The 18,285-nt window shown below is 36.5% G+C and overlaps 1 protein-coding gene across 7 annotated transcripts in view; it reads left to right on the top strand.

Annotated features, from left to right (window-relative positions):
- Nucleotides 1–18,285, top strand: part of LOC100876384 (uncharacterized) — a 365,375-nt gene that overhangs the window by 148,357 nt on the left and 198,733 nt on the right. For all 7 annotated transcript variants that reach the window (XR_001097441.2, XM_076535030.1, XM_012297792.2 and 4 more), the window contains exons 3-4: nucleotides 5,664–5,744; nucleotides 12,927–13,149. Coding sequence is in view for 6 of the 7 variants with exons in the window: in XM_076535030.1 (XP_076391145.1) it covers nucleotides 5,664–5,744; nucleotides 12,927–13,149 (304 nt within the window). In the remaining variant the exon portion in view is untranslated. The remainder of the gene's footprint in view (nucleotides 1–5,663; nucleotides 5,745–12,926; nucleotides 13,150–18,285) is intronic.

Here is an 18,285-nt window from a genome sequence, read left to right as displayed (position 1 = left end):
GTCATCTGTTTCGCGAGAAATGCGTGTACTTTTCGCGTGTAAACTCTTTCCAATCCAATTCTATTGCCGGCAGCGATACTTTTCAAAGACGCTTTAACTGCGCCATTGCGCCAATACGATAAATAAGGTTTGCTCGGCGGTGGTCCGTTAATGATCACTTGTTTATTAAAAATGATCTGAAACCTTAAGACATTTACAAACGTTGAAACTGTTACAAACATTTTATATATTGTCTTAAAGATTGTTCTTATTAAGGCGTTTTAATGAATGTATTTACAGATTTGATCATTTCTCATTTATTTTGTAAAAGAAGTCTGTATAGCAATTTTTTAAAATTAATAAACAACAAGTGATTGATAAAATGAATGCAAGGTATGAATGCAAAATTTTCATTAATATAATTGTAACATATCGTAGTGATTGTAAAGGGGACATGAGACAAAATATAATTTGCATGAATAATTTTTTGGTAGACACTCAATGTTGAATGTAAAAATTGTCTTAATTAAAAACTTAGAGAGACCAACACTTAATAATTATCCCATGTAAAAATTTTGTGTGTGTCGACACAGAATGACTGCCTTCGAACCATCATATTTTCATGTGTCCAATAGTTGGATCATTGACCCTAAGTTATCATTTTATACAAATAAAATGTATAATATTTACAATGTAAGTAAGTGTCCCGTCCTATGCAAGTGTCTCATTAAAATCAACCTCATCGTTAAAAATATTGACAATAAAAAAAATGTTGAGAACTTATATGATAGTATAAAAATTATCTGCTAAATTTCTCTTCCACAAGTTCTCTCCTAAAACTGATTACTCAATACGTTTTTAATTCTCCATATAAAAGTTACCCTTGCAATGTAATCGCAACTAATTGAAGTAACAGTACCGCAATTTCCCGACGTACACGAATGAAATGGCGTACGATAAATGATGGAATTTAACGAAACCCGGGTTCATAACGTTTCGAAGTTCTCGTCGATTTTAATTCGGAAGCACTTCAGCGGATTTCGCATTTGATCACCGTCAGGATATTAAAAGAGGTGGAAAGGTACGTCTGATGAAAATGCTCCAGGCAGTCTGTCAGTTAGTCCTATAAAAAGATGGACGAGTTCTCTGCTTTTCTGTTTTCCAGAGATTCTTTCTTCCACACGGTACGCTCGCGAATTAGTTTCTCCATGTTATTCGTGGAAATTCTGAGAACTTTTTGAATTATAAAAATTATGGAAGGTAACCAAGTGCTTGTCAAATATTTGTCGAGGACACGATGAAATTTAATTTTCTGTTAAGAGTGATATTCATGTTAAGTGATATTCATAGGAGACATTTATGTTATTGTGTAATTTTATTCTTTTTGACATATACTTATTAAAATAATTTGGAAACATACTGCAATAAAAGAGATTTACATAGTGTAACGCTGAATAAAATAGTTTTGAATAAATACATACATTAGTACATACATACATTAAATAATGAGTACGTTCATACATTAAAAGATCTGTAAGCAAAGACTAAAACAGAAGATCTGAACATTTGAAAATTTGAAAATCAACATAAAAAATTAATGTAACAATCTAAATGTTAACTATAATCGTTTGAAGACATTTTCCTGAAAAAAATGTAGAACGACAGAATTTTTATTTACGAGATAAACGTAAAAATTTGTCAGGTAGAATCATTGACGGTTTGAGCTTCTGAAGTAATGGCATGTACATGACGTTTTGAGTCATCGATCGGTTGTACCCGTACAGTAGAAAAATATGGCCCAAAGGTATTTGCATCGCGTGCAGACAGATGCTGCCTTCGCACGCGGTACACTTTGACATGCATCGGATTCGCGTAGAAAATAAATAAAATAGCGAATCGAGGGAGACCCAGTCAATAACTCCGATCACGCACGTCCATCAGTTTCCTCCGTGATACATATTGCGATCATAGTTTCGGTCGTTGACGAAACAAAACGAAAACGCTCGCAACATCAAGAGAAATACGTAGATATTCTCGACAGCAAACTAAATAACACGATCTGGTAACTAAATCCGTATCGTCTCGTGGCTACGAATACTCGTATTTCCTGGCTTTTAGATCACAATTCGATACAGAATTTCTCTGATATAACGGTAACTTTATTCGTCGACGTCAAACCAGTTAGTCACAAATTACTTGCCACAAAACTCAGGACATTAGTTTTACTGAATTTTGGAAACATTGTAAAAAAGTTATTGTATTAAAAATGTATAAATCTTCTGTCTTTTTGTTACTAATTTTTGTATCCCATATAAATCCTCCATTTAAGTTCTCCATTTAATTCTCAAATTTTTGTGACACTCTGTATGTTACACTACATATATCTAACATAACTTACATATTTAAAATTTTGTACACTTTGTAAATTTTATTTTTGTGGCCAGCTGAAATTACACGAGTATACATTTTTTATTAACGAAATAACGAAAACAGTTTCAGAGAAAATGTTCACGGTAGAAAGTACAATACGTCTGCGTTATAACATCAGGGTAATGGAACGATGTATTTCACCGTGAAATGCTCGCAATATAATCTGTCCGGTGCAAATTGTTAAATTAATTAGAAGTCCCTTTGATGAAACGCGTGTCGCGAAAATTCATGTCTGGCCCCGGGTCTCGTCTGCACGTTCGATCCAATTTTTTTTTTATTTCCGTCATCTGCCCCGTATCTCGACGCAGAATGAAATCTGCACCGGGCGTCTGTGACGTCCGATACGAACAGTCGCGTAGAAATAATGATGCTGCACGAATCTACCGAGTAAATGAAACTTTCAGAACACGGCCCTTTGCCATTGAACTACGAGGAAACTGCTTGCTCCTTTTGTACGGGCTCGACGAGTTCGGTTGTACTGAATGAGTAGTGGAATTGTTCTCGTTACCTCTTTCACGATCAAATTTACCTAGGTGTTTTAACATATGTTTTATTACTGAAATAGTGGCGGAATAGACTTCTTTTATGTTTCAAATTTTTTTAGATGAGTCTTGATGATTTTTTGAGAGGTTTGCTTTTAAATTACGATGTTGGTAAGGATGAGATGTTTTTGTTATTAAACGTTTCGCAGTTAGTTGTTCTTTCTGAGGGAAAGACTGTGATGATTATAGAATCATTCAGGCCTATAACACAACTGTATTGAGTATAATAAATTTTCCAAATGTCGATTGAGGATCGCATATAATTTTCACGATTGTCGAAATGTAAGGATGTGTTGTAAATGATGCATCATTCACTCGTTGCGAAATCAATCGAATAGCCTCATCGATCTAATTGCAGACATCCTCTTCTTAATTGATTAATGGGAGATCTAGCGGCGTACAAGCAATCGTGGACGTTTTCAGAAGGAAAGCGGCATTTTAATTGAGATAAATACGTGTTAACTGTGCGCTGCTGAGATCACCGCTTCGAAAGCCAAGCATAATTACAAGCGGCTGCTTTGGCTGAAACCCGCGATAATATACAGGCTTTATCAAGAGGAGCGATCCGTGGATGATTATTATTAATTAGCTACAGACTCGTAACTACACGTTTCCCCGGCTCGAAATCCACTTCGAGATCTCCTCTCGTTATGTTGAGAATATATTTACTCTCGTCCGAGCATTAATCACGAAAATAACTGTCTAAGGAACTTGAAACCGAGAAACGAATCGGAGTCTTGATTATATTTGTCCAGCAGCTTCTTCTTGGGAGATAACGAACGGAAGAGAGAATAATCGCGGGTAGTAAATATAACACTGTTCAAAGTAATTCATTTAACGAAGTAATTCGTTTAATTTCACGCGTTACCGCTAACTGTTCAATAATTCCTGTATTAAGCATTTCAATTCTTCGTTAAGTTACTACTTTTCACGTGTCGTTCCACGTGAAACGCAATTAGGGTTTCGTGCAATAAATTTTATGATACCTGCTTTCAACTGGATCACACAAGAAATTTCAAACACACGTATACGCGTACGTGATCAGTGATGGATTGAGCACCGTGTGCACGGTGCGTGCAGTGACAACCGGAGATCCACCGAGATTTCAAATGTAGAAATTTTTAGAAACTGGAAATTTGATAGTTTAAGAAGTAAGAAATTTAATTTGATGAATTGAGAAATTTGAGGGCTTTCAAATTGAGACACAGTCATGGGAGGAATAAATATAAAAGTTTAATAGCGAACTAAAATATTATTATTGCACAAGTAACGGTGAATTCGTGAATTTTCCATAAAGTTTATTAACGTCAGTATCGAGCAAACACGTCGCAAATCGATGCACCGGAGGACCGGTATGAAACGCATTAATTCTACGATTGCACGTAAAGTATCCGAGGTTGTCGCGTTTATTCGTCGAACTTATTAATTTATGTCACGTATCCAGGCGCCACGAGTTGAGTTACGATCCGCTCGCACGAAAGCACGCTCGCTATATCAAATCATTATACGGATAAAATACAAATATTATATCGTAATACAGGAGAAATCCAAACTGAATCGGTATTGCATAACCGTTATCGACTTCGTCTTTCCGATACGAGAATAGATCCGCCGCAAGGCGTGGCTCGAAAATGAATTTTGCATTTTAACACCGAAACGCAGTTCATATTTACTGACCGATCGAAAACAACGTTGCGCAATCGCGACAAATGGCGCGCATTTTGTCATAAAATATTCGCGAGAGCTTCGTGTGAATTTACGGCGTTGTACAACAATGTATGCGATGCAAAAGGGTGAATATCCTGCAAGGCACGTTCTCAGAATAATCGTTTGACCTGTCTACCGAAGATACTCGTTTTCCAATAATTCGAGCCGTGCACCGTGTAATTTATGATCGATCGAAGAGATTTTATTTTCGTAACGTAATTACGGTACGGCAGGTTGAGTGATGATTTAATAAGTTGGAAACTCGCGGTGAAAATTTTAGACGCAGTTTTTGCACACGTAATACTCGATAAACTTTACTGTACGTAATACTTTGTTAAATGTAATGTTAACTTGTATAAACCGAGCGTAATATCGTTTTGAACTACGCGCATGCGCTGTTTCGTCATTCCTAGGCGCGCGCGTTGCGCAAACGCGTGCGCAAACGTATGCGCAGACGGATGCGCAGACGTGTGCGCGGGAGTACGCGCGGAAGTGTTACGAAGCAAGCAGGTGTTAATCGTAAGTCGAATTATTGTTAGACACTTTTATCAACATCTAATCAATATTATTCTGTATTTACTATTAATAATCTACTTTACTGACATATTACATCTAATATATTGATAGTATATCAACAATTAACAGTGTAACTTCGAACGAATTGATCGATCAACTTCACGGTAGATCTTGGCGGTAAATCTCTCCAACATGGCGTCATTACTGTACACGAACCAGTTACCGTGAACTCCATAGTAAGTCCGCTACCTTGATTTTGTTCCATCTGAGAGTTGGTAAATAAAAAACGTTTCATACAAATGTAAAGAATTCGAATAAATTATTTCTAGGTTCCGTGAACCGCGGTTTCGTGAACCTCTAATACATAATAAGTGGCTCGCGTGCTTCAGCTAGCGGACATTGAACTTTGTAGGAAAACGTAAGAGTGACTCGAATAAGTTATTGGCTTCCGAATAACGATCGATCTAACCCGTGTATCTGTGTGTCTAGGGCTTCCAGCGTCCGCGGACCTGATTCGCCCCTCAGCTCGGAACTGACGCTCGACAAGCCTCGCCCCATACCATCACCCAGGTAAGCTTCTTTAACCCTTTTTTTCTCTCCTCACCTTTGAAACCGAATGAAAAAAGCCCGACCTCAATCTCGCGCGTAATAAACTCCGGGTTAATTGGAAAACTTGGCGAGAAAGTGTCCAAGGACTTTCTTTCTCACGGTCGAGGTTCCTCGTCCTCTGAAGGGCGTTGACCTATATTAAGGGGTCTCCATAGAATCTTTATAATACGCCTTAATTGAAAACGCTGATTCACCGAGTAGTCTTATTTGAACGGATGTTTTCAAGCGATTAATGTTTATAAAGGATGAGTTTATTGGTTGCGTTGGACTATATGTCTGGGTCAAATATGTATTGCTGTTTGTATATGGGTATACATTAGTACCAGACGTAAATTCCTAAAGTCTTAAATTATCAATCTCGAGATACTTAAATTCTTAGCTTTGAACCTCAATGTACAAAAAATTGTACAGCACTAAAATTGGCTAATATTATTAAGAACTATTAAAGTCAATTTTCTAAATATAATAACCGCATGTAATATTATTCTGTTTTCAAGTTATTCCCGTTCTCGTTTCGCATCATGTATAATTTTGCATAATTTCGCTATCACCAGGATATCCGTGACATCGAATAGATTGAATTTAATTAGATTGTCGATGACAATAAAAATCGCGTCGTTACAGGAAGTTAATTATCCGTAAGTTGTCCCTGGTTCTTGTCAACTTTAATCTGTCCGTGGCCGCGTTCGAAGTGCTAATAAACCGTACATCCCGACGCGTGTTCGGAATCGTCTATTTTTATCCGTGCTCGTATGTTTCACCCTACCTGACGAGATTCACCCCTCGATGAAGTCTTGACGTTCGATAAGCCTGGCAACACAATAAACCATTCGCCGTGCACACTCCAACGCTTATTTTATTTCCTCATCGACACGTGGTATTTCGAGCCAGTCGATGGCGGACACCCCTACCCGTTGAACTCTTGTCACCTGACGAGATTCACCCCCGACTAAACCACTTATTATCGAACATCCACGCAGTAGTCCTTTGTTTTTTCACGCTACACCTCATGTGTTTCACTTTGAACGCCCGAGGAAAATGCGTCGAGACGTAATTACCGCCAGTTTCACCGTCTAATTAAGATATGTTCACCATTTTCAAACACACGGATTCTAGAGACTCTTTCTTAAATATACTCTGCTGTGAAAAGTTAATACGTTTGACACTGATGTTTGAAATCAGACATCGAATAAATTGCACGGGATTTTGTGATACACTTTTGTGATACACTGTGTACACTAGTTGTAAAACACCCTTATAAAAATTCAAAATTAATTGCAAAATAAAAACATACGATTCAAAGCATGCGACGATCAATATGATTTGCACGTAAATGCAAAGTTAGAAAATGCATTAAAAACGCAGGTGTAATAACAGTACATTTGCAGCGAAGTTTGCATGCATTACACAGTCATTTATCTCGTTTTCTTCGTGAAATTTCCATAAATTTTCGACGTGATTCACTGCAGTAAATTGCGTACGGAGCAATTGCTCTTCGGGGTTCACCAAAATGACCGAACACCGTTTCCATATTTTCGATAACGCAAAACCGGTTGGTAATTTGATGGACCGTGGTCGAACAAACATTATCCCGAAATTCTCTTCGAAATAGTTCGACCAGTCCTTTCGCGTACTTGCATCGTTCGCATACTTGTTCCGCTATTTCTGTTCATCAATTTCAACTAGCTCCGCAAGCAGGTCACGTGTAAAATAGTTTGGTCACACACTGCAGTTCGCTGCTTCAAAATTGGAAAGTTTTCACATTGTCCGGGTGAAGTTATTAATCATTGAACAAAACAGATGCTTGAATATTAAAGGAAGGGGGTTCTATTCATTATTGGATTTGATGAGTAGACTAAAGAGGAGATTAAAAATTTCGTAACCTTCAGGTCCTAAAATCTGAAATTTCCACATTTCCAAAATACCAAAATCCAAGTATTTTAATATTAAAAAATTTCAAGTTGGTAAGCGTTTGTGGCCTCTGAATATTTTCATACGCTCCTGCGAACGTCCTCGTCGTATTTGACCGGTTTCGTTTTCATGGAGATATATTTCGCGATAAAATTATCAAGCGAGGAATATTTGACGAAAGAAATTTCATTTAACGGACACATTCGTGTCTCGTTCAATCAAAATTATTGTCACCAGAAACGGGATAGAGAGTTTGAATTTAAATTAATATTTTTACGATCGGCCTCGTAAAATTTTCGTTGATATAAGAGAACGAAATTGCGAGAAGAGAACAAAGATAACCGCGGTTTCGTGCCGCGTATAAACTGTCCGCATAAAAATAAATGTCCTGTTGCCTAATAAACATCAAATTTATAGCTTTGCTTGAATTTTTCGTCGATCTATTGCAAACACGAATCAACGCATTTTATTACGGTACATTTTACTACCATCAAGCTTTATACAAATTTTTGTATCTCTGTGTTATAATACACTTCATACATATTTTTTAATCGTATACATTTACTGTACGTCATATATCTTTTTAAGAAAGTTCCTATTAATTTTATAGCCTTTGAAGCTCATCATCAGTGTTAGGAAGGGCTTCAAGCAAAATTTAATATCATAACGAGATTGAATCTCCTGAATCAGCGAGTGAGAAGCTTGATATTTTCTCGCAGCTGGGGCTCTAAGCTGAAGTTATTGTGCTGCGTAATTATTGATTTTATGGCAACCGTGAACAGCACGTTTCATAGTTGGTTAAAATCACGAAGTTCTGAAGTTTGAAAATTATGAAGTCTCAATATTCAGTGTTTCAATATACGTCTCAATCTTCAACCTTCGTTCTGAAGTTTCAAAGTTCTGAGACCTCAAAGTTTTATAGTTTAAGAGCTTCCTGAATCTCGAAGTCCAAGGTTTAAAATTTAAAGTCTCAATTCAGAATAAGTTCTGAAGTCCCAAATTTCCAAAGATTTAAAATTAAAAAATCCCTCAGACCCAACATCCAATGTCATTAAACTCTAAAGTCCCAAATTTCCAGAATTAAAAAATTTAATAATTCCTGAAGTCCAACCGGATATCCGCTTATCCTCAACAAAATAGCGATTGCATTACCCTAGAGTACTCCTACAGTGCTACCTACAACACATTGTGTATCGATGCAGGCTGCAACAAAAGGATTATAGGTCTCAGTATTTTATGAACAAACTTTTATCTAGCATTCATATTCGCAACTAGAGTCTGCGAGTCGTAAACGATTCAGCTGTCAATCACTATATCTATTAACTGCGGAATAAGCCTTACAGATGTGGCTGACCGTGCGGATGCTCGATATCGTTTTAGAAATCGATGCTCCATTAGTCGATCGCTTTGTGTTTCCGTCAGAGTTACATACTGAGGAGATCCTTGCGTTCGATAGGTAAATGCAGCCGGAACGTAATCGGTCATCGGTAGCAGCCGCGAATAATGAAGGAACGTTTTGCCACGCTAAGTTGATCGGTCTAAGTCGGCCACTTTTCCGGTTGCTCAACGTTGTGGTCCATTAAAATGCGCGTGCAAAGAGCACGTAATGTATTATACGATGTCAGAGTTCCTTCAAGAATGCCACTCGTATCCGTGAGAATCGAAGCTATTAGAATCTGAAAGACATTTTTATTCGAGACGTCAGAGGGCGGCTAATAATATCTTACTGTTCCATGGCCGTTTCATAATGGTTATAGTATGTCAGAAAAGTAACGCAACTTAAATTTAAGGAAAACGTGCCATCTATTAAAACATGTTATCTGAAAACAGTATACCTCTTCTACAAAATCTCCCCTTATTTTTTCGACATACTGTATATTCGGAAAAGTAACACAACTTAAATTTAAGGAAAACTAGCGTCACCTATTAAAACATGTTATCTGAAAACAATATACCTCTCCTACAAAACCTCCCCTTATTTTTCCGACATACTGTATATCCGGAAAAGTAACGCAACTTAAATTTAAGGAAAACTAGCGTCACCTATTAAAACATGTCATCTGAAAACAGTATACCTCTTCTACAAGACGTCCCCTTATTTTTCCGACATACTGTATATTCGGAAAAGTAACGCAACTTAAATTTAAGGAAAACTAGCGTCACCTATTAAAACATGTCATCTGAAAACAGTATACCTCTCCTACAAAACCTCCCCTTATTTTTCCGATATACTGTGTACGCGCTCGTTATGTACCAAACAAATCGGCGACACAGGAAATAAAATATCGTGGAGTTTATCAATTTAGGTTGGTCTTTATTTAGCGGATGGAAGTGGCTGTTACATAAGCGATAGGGCTGGGCCAACTTTGACCTCGATCTAGAAAGTTTACGAGCTGTTCACTTTACCTAATTAAAAATATGATTGTAGTTACTCGTTAATGCTGCAATAGATTAACTCGTTACGAAATTTCAACCTGGAAAATTAATGTGTACTAAATTCGACGGCGTCAGCTTGCCGGATATACCGTGCTTTGGGGAAATACGTGCTGTTTTATCCTAGTTTTACGGGACGCAAATATTAAAAAGTTTAGCTTCAGAATTCGTTTGATTAACTTTCATGTACTTTTAATAAAAATTTGACAATAATTGTACTATTTATTTTAACAGATTTTTTGGTGAGGAGTTTGTATAGGGTGACATTTATAATCATTCTTGGTACTTATTAAAAGTACTGAGATTTTAATATTTTAGTAGCAGATCATTCTTTGTACTCTTGATAAATATAACACTTGACAAATATATTAAAAATAATATAAAAATGACTCGATAAATTAATTTTTCATTCAAAGCCATGCTTAAGCACCATGAAGTATCTCTTCACAAAATTTTAATCGACAGACATTGTTCATTAAAAAGTATACCAAGATTTCTATAACAATGTAATAATGAAGTTAGTTATTTATTCTAAACCTTATTTACCTCTGTACATAATTAGCAAAATTTTACTTTGAAAATCAACACTCATAACAGTCTAATACAAACTCCAAAACGAACAGGCTTTTCCAGTAACAAAATAACACTGCTATCAAGTTGAGGACATATTTAATATTATAAAAAGAAGGGTACTTGGTGTTAATGTTAATTCAGTATGTGGCATGCAGTCGTCATACACAGTCGTAGAGTACTAAAACGAAAGTTAGGAAACGTTTTTGCTTGGTCGCGTTCGCGTTACAAAAGGGTCGAAAAAAGCGTGAATCGGATGAAACTTTTTTGGTCTTAATGGCAAGCGTCTGCCGTGAAAATTCAACTAGCGGTAATGCAATTTCCTCCGTGTCGTTTTTGCTTCATCGGCCACCGTCGCTTTTAATTCGTCGTGACCACATCAAGAAGGCTTCTCCGCGGTGTAATGGCTGATTCTGCCTTCCATATTTTCAATCTCGTTTTTATTCATTAATTCCGCAAATTGTACTCGTTCCGTTCATACAAACGTTACGAGCCTTCATCGTTCAGTATCGTTTCGACGAATATCGTGAACAAATTCCGAGACTTAAGGGCAAGGTAATTCTTTTCATTGAAAATTTGTCTGGGCTTTATTATTATTAATTCGATTTTGTTCGTGTTATCGTTACTTTCAAATTTAAAATATTAATGTGTTTTGATTTTTGTATTATGGGGAGTAGTAACTTTTTAAATTTCTAAATTCCTAATTCCCAAATTTCCAAATTTCTAAATTCCCAAATTTCTAAATTCTCAAATTCCCAAATTTCCAAATTTTCAAATTTCTAAATTTCTAAATTCCCTAATTCCCAAATTTCCAAATTTCTAAATTCCCAAATTTCCAAATTTCCAAATTTCCAAATTCCCAAATTCCCAAATTCTCAAATTTCCAAATTCCCAAATTCCCAAATTCCCAAATTCCCAAATTCCCAAATTCCCAAATTCCCCAATTTCCAAATTCCCAAATTCCCAAATTCCCAAATTCCCAAATTCCCAAATTCCCAAATTCCCAAATTCCCAAATTCCCAAATTCCCAAATTCCCAAATTCCCAAATTCCCAAATTCCCAAATTCCCAAATTCCCAAATTCCCAAATTCCCAAATTCCCAAATTCCCAAATTCCCAAATTCCCAAATTCCCAAATTCCCAAATTCCCAAATTCCCAAATTCCCAAATTCCCAAATTCCTAAATTCTCAAATTCTCAAGTTTTCAAGTTCTCAAATTCCCAAATTCCCAAATTCCCAAATTCCTAAATTCCCAAATTCCCAAATTCCCAAATTCCCAAATTCCCAAATTCCCTATATCCCCAAAATCCCTATATCCCCAAATTCCTATATCCCCAAATCCCCAAATTTCCAAATTTCGGCGTCTGGAAAAAATTACACAATATATGAAAACACATGTCCTTGTGTTCGTCGTCCGACAACGCCCGACTTTACCCGAAGCCGACCTGAAGCTCAAATACACGTTACACCAAGCAATTTGCACACCTGCGTATTAACAATAATTTATATTTTCATATCCGTATGATATTGGATCATCGAAGGTGCAAAAACAAATTTCCCTTCTACCACCGTTTGCGAAACGAGGTAAAAAGCATTGATTAAATGTAAATTGCTCTATAATTCCGTTACTTCGTGACCCGTTTTACCGATAAACAGTTTCCAATCGAAAAACTGTTTCCACCCCTTAATAAATTCGCTTTGTCGTCCATCAAAATTTCTGATGCATACTGATTATCCTCGTGAATTTCAATGAATTCACCACTGCTATTTTCGATCTCTGAACGTAAATGCCTTGTTCAGCATCTGTGCAAGTACTGTGTGCTTCGATATAAACAAAAACTTTTGGGTCAAAGCTATTTTCATTGTTCATTTTATTTTGGTGAATGTATCTTGGAATAGTTTTGGGTTAATTGACTATTATAGTTAAATAAATTATGATATAATGAATCTACGTATACTTCAACTAGTCCATAATGTAAAATTTGTAATGATCTCAGTTTTTACTCAGACCATGTTATTGTTTATTAAAAGAGCTACGACCTCCTTATGAGCCTATAAGCCATGTAAGAAAAAATTAGAAAACATGATTAGTGTGTACATATGTATAAGAATGAGTCTATAATATTTGTATAGTAGTGGTCATTCAATTTCATATTTACAAAAGCTCCCCGACAGGACTCCATCTATAATCGCAACCCTAACATTCGTACGTTCTTATCGACTGTTGCAGACAAATTCATCCCCTTTACGGCGAGAAAGCTGGCCTTCTGGGGTACTGCGACCCCGTCGGTAACGTAGAAAATTTTCCACCAGCCCCTAATATCGTCGTCGAGGGTGGCAGAATCGAGTTTGTGCGCCCCTCGCAGGATGGCACCACAACACCCCGAAGGAACACCATGTCCCGAGGCTCGCAGACCTTCAGCGACGAGTCCGAGAAGTCTGATCCTGCGAAGGTAAGTCGAGTTTTTCTTTTTCCATCGGTTGTTCAACCTCCAGGCTGTGTTTACTTAGACCTTGCCTGTTTACACGCGCCTGGACAGACTGGACTGCCGCTTGCTTTTCTGTCTACAGAGACCACCACCGAATTTATTTCTTTCGGGTAAATAAAACGAAGAAATCTCGGTTGGATAAATAGTCCCTAGGGACTCGTGTTTGGTTTCGCGTCTTTGAAACCGTTTTGGGTAGTTGGAGCCTTGTTCGAACGAGACCGATTATCTGTTCAAACATTTATTGTTCTTTAATGGGGTGGAGGGTTTTTTTGTTCTTTAATGGGGTGGAGAAAATTGGGGAAATATACTGTATAGAAAAATTACTTTATCATGTCACTGATTTTACATAGATTTATTGATTTTAGCTGAACTTGAAATATTTTGCTGAATTTGATAAAGAAAGGAATAAACGCCTTAGAAATTCTTTAGTGTTTATTGACAATTCGATTTTTAGTCTAAAGGACTTTGCAATAGTAAATTGCAGTATGATCAAAATAAAATACAACTGACAGTTCAGAATTTCTAACGAATTTAAAGATATTTACGAAGAATTCATATTACAGTCAATCTGTCCGATAAACGTTTCCATGCTCCGTGATTTTTAATTGATAGTACGTCAACGTCCTCTAACACGATTTTCCGGTATTTGCATTTTAACAAATCACGTTTGTTCAACCCGTTCGACGACGAATTCAATTACTTGCGTTCTTTAAACCCTTCATGTTGTATTCATTAGACGTAACCATAATTGAATAAGTCGTAACGTGTGAAGTACCTTAAACACCGTCAGCTTTGCTAGTGGGACTGTAATCGAGGCAGCTCGTTAGCTTTTGGCTAAAATATTTCGTTGAATTTTCTTGTTTTTTTTTTCGAATTTTTTGTTTGACGTTCCTTTCAACTCTCAACTGACAACGCACGATAATTATAGTATGCTTTCTTCGTTTCGACAAAGCCTATTCAGTGGCTGGAGAATTTTTCCCCGCGTTCATTACGTATTTCTTTCTTCGCACCCTTGTCATTAAGACGTTTTAGCAGCACCGGTTGAACACCAATCTTCGTCAAATTCTATTGACGAGGATTTCTTGTTGTATTGCACGCTTTTGGATTCGTCGATCTCTCTGCCATTTTTAAGCGTTTTAATTCCTTCTTTCAATAAATCTTCTGTTTGCTATTTGGAAATTTTTTTATTTCAGATATGGCAACTTCGTAATTTAGGAGCTAACAAAATTTGGAATTAAGTTATTTGAAAATTTTGAAACTTTGATATCAGTTCATTTGAAAATTGTAGAATCAGGTCATCCTCAAGTTTAGATGTTTCGAAGTTACATTTAGAAGTTCAAAAATTGTATGATTACCTAATTCAAAACATTGAAGGCACAGAAATTTTGAAAGGTATTTCACATCTTCCTAACCCTTTCAACTCCTAATTCAAGTTAAAAGAATGACGTGTACATCAGCGTCTGTGACTTCATTGATTAGAGAGATTTAATAAAACCGTTGAGTATAAAGTCTGTTGCGGTTTAGGGCACGTCCATAAATCGTGTTCGACGACCTCGAAATTTTCACCCCGGTAAACGTTACTCGAACGAGGGAAAAGTGCGCGCAGATTCCTGCCGAACCCTTTAACCCTTCATGTTGTATTCATTAGACGTAATTGATTTTCTCGATAGGGCGTTGCAGGATTTCCATATTAAATTGGAGCGCGCGAGCTTTCGTTGTCGCCTGGTGCGTCGATACGCGACAATTATCCTGAAATTAACGACGTCTCGCGTCGTGTCGCGCCTCCGACGCCGGTAATTCTAACGATTTAACTCCTTGTTCCTGTTTATTCCTTCGTTTCGCCTTGTTTGAGGTCAATTGCTGCTATTATAGACGAAACATCGTGAGCTGTAACCTTAACTATCAGCAATTATAACCGAAGTGCTATAATTATTTTACTATGAAGCTGTGTTGATCAGGGTTTCGAAAAACGGGTGACTGAGGATACAATGATGTTAATTAGAAAATCTCGTGTGTGTTTGCTGTACAATTTTGTTGTATTTATTATGAAATATTTTAAAATTTAACCCTTTGTAGTTGGACGTGTTTTTGTTGATGATAGATGACTACTTTAAAACCTTTCGGTTAAAGAGTTTGATGAATTCTATAGATGTTATTATTTCTCTATTATCGATTTTTAATGTTGTCTGCTTTACTGTTTATACAGCACATGTACAGCATTATAGATGCAGTCAAGAAATAATAATTTCAAAATGTTGCATTAAATCGGGAGGTTATTGTCACCTTTGAAGTGCAAAGGGTTAACATGGTATAATATGAAACTTTAACAGGGTGTAATATAAAAATTCCACAGAGTCTAACATGAACCTAACCTAACCTAACACAGTCTAACATAAACCTAACATAACCTAACACAGTCTACTATAAAAATATAACAAGTCGTAATATAAAAATTCAACACAATCTAACATAAATAAGGGTGTGACATAAAAATCTAGTGCAATATGACATAAAAATGTAAGAGGTTACAAACATTGTAATCTTCCCGCAAATTTTATAGCAAGACTATTAATTCGACGGTAGAAAGGCAATGCCTCGTTCCAATGGTTTATCCTTCATGAAAAGTATTAAACTCCTTCGAGGTGTCGTCATAGAACATTTGCATGTGATTAATCAACCGTCCTTCCCTTTCGAGCTCGTTCAACCGGACGAAAAGTCACGTTAACGAGCGTATTATGCCGAATTTTTACCGTCGGAGGAGAGATTAGGGGACTCCCAAAAATTTCCACTGTATGAAGAACGCGTAATTTTCGACCGGGGTGCTCTTTAATTATTTCGGTCGGGTCTAACGTATGGGTGGGTGAAAAATTTCATTTTGGCATGCTTAGAGTTTCTAGTAATTTTGAGGTTCCCATTGGTTAATAATATTTTTTCTTTTTTTTTAGTAAAAAGTCAATGATCATTATTAACATATTATGATCGGTAAAGTTAATGACATCATTTTTAGTGAAGTCAAAAATATTATCCCTATGGTGTAGTAATAGTTTTCGGTAATTTTGTAGGGATTGTTAAATCAAATTAGAATGTGTGTTTGTTATTCACCCCTTACTCTATGACTTGTCAGGTGCGTCAGTCAGTCACTGACTACTCACAGCTGCAATATTAAAACAAACAAGGAAAATCATAATATTATGTCAATGTGATATTATATAATCGTTGACCATGTAAACTATATATACAATAATGCAATACCATGGAATAATTGTACTTGAACTTCAAAATGGCAGCGTATACCAAATCCGAGTAAAATTGATCACCCCTAAAGCACGACTGCGTCCAACTCCTCAAAATAATCCAAGAGTCCATATAAATCGATCAAAATTTTCCACAAAATCTTTCTTTAAAAGGAAGTAAATCACAGCGCAGAATTAACTAATTTTTTACATACAACCACAGAATAATTATCCGCAGAACTTTGCGAACGTATTCATTTTAATTATGAACAATGGTTGCGTGCTCGAGTTAAATAAAGGTACATAAAATAGAGGAACGCGACTGAAATTCATGCAGGAATACTTTTTCAGCTTACTCTTATATTATTTCGTAATTACCATGTTCGCTATTATCTCGAATTGCGAGCCAACAGTCGTGCACACAAAGCGAATTAAATCGCGTAACGTTTACTTTTAACCCGCTCGTGTATTCTTTTCCCGTTTCGTGTAAATTTCATATATGTTACGTTGACTTGTCGAAGTTTCCGTATTTGCGAGGGAAAATAATTAATCGTTTTGTGTTTGCGAAGCGGGAATAATTAAACGACGTTTTCGGCGACAGTTCATCTACCACCTTCTTGTCAAATACACGCTTACATTTTTCTCTTCAGGGCTGAAATTTTCCCGTATTCTCTTTTCATGCTTTTTAATTTCTGTGTTCTTGTTTGCTTTCTTTTCACATTTTTGACTTCACGTTTTACAATTTTTTTTTCTGCTGTAATTTCATCTCTCTGGGGTTGTCAAAGTGGGATTTAGTAGGCACCGTTTTTTAGACTTCAAGGCATAATAAATAGTTTGAATGATGATGGTTTATTTGTAGTATTTTTAGAGATTTCGTAGGAAATATTTGATGAAGATCGTTTTGAACAAAATATCAAGGTCATCGAAGTTTGACAAGATTCTAAGTTTGGCAAGATTTAATAAATGATAGCTGAAGTCAAAATGAATCCAATGATCTTTGACTCGATCTATACCCAACAATTTGCTGATAAAAATAAATAAATACAACTATAACAGAAAAATGAACTCAGACTTTACTCAAGGTTACACGAAGGTCATACCACTCCTCACATTTCTATTCATTCCAATTATTATCCCCACTAAAAGTAATCGTCAACAAACTCAAACCTTCGAAAATCCCTTCAAAAGTTCATCAACCACAATTTTGATCAATGGACCATTTGCGACCATTTTCAGCAACAGCGTGTCAACGTGGTTCGAATTCATCTCATTTCTCATTCACGTCGACACTCCACGAACCAAAATGCAATCCACAGGCTTTTTAGGGTTAAATAGCATTAGTAAAAAGCAAGTGATTCTAACGAATCGAGGGTTCGTTGGGTCAATACAAAACCGGCGACTACTTTCTGGCACGCGCGTCGCCGTTACGAATAATAATTAATCGCGGCAGGAGAGTTGATTATGGCCCTATTCATCCGGTGGAACCGTTATAAATCACGGTGGACAGAACCTAGATTGTTCCTACGCGATCGCTACGACAATGTTGAGTAAGCGAAATTTCGTGACGTCGCTTTTGTCGAGCAGCTGTTTCGCGTCTTTTCAGCTCTCGCAGAGAAAGCTTGGGAAGCTGTCAATCATGTGTGATGGTCTTTAAGTCAATTCTGGTCCAAAATATTTGCTAGCATTAGAATTGGTTTCAAGCTTCACGGTTTATGTTAAAATATTTTGTTTGCAAAATTACCTAAGTGTCCAAACATAACCTAAATGCTTTTGTCGAAGTCTGACAAGTCTGATAAGCTGTAAATCAATTCTGATCCAAAATTGGTTTCAGACTTCACATTTTATATACATATAAAATTTTACTGTG

This window comes from Megachile rotundata, chromosome 1 (assembly GCF_050947335.1).
Source record: "Megachile rotundata isolate GNS110a chromosome 1, iyMegRotu1, whole genome shotgun sequence".
Taxonomy (NCBI): domain Eukaryota; kingdom Metazoa; phylum Arthropoda; class Insecta; order Hymenoptera; family Megachilidae; genus Megachile; species Megachile rotundata.
This window is presented reverse-complemented; position numbering and strand designations above follow the sequence as displayed.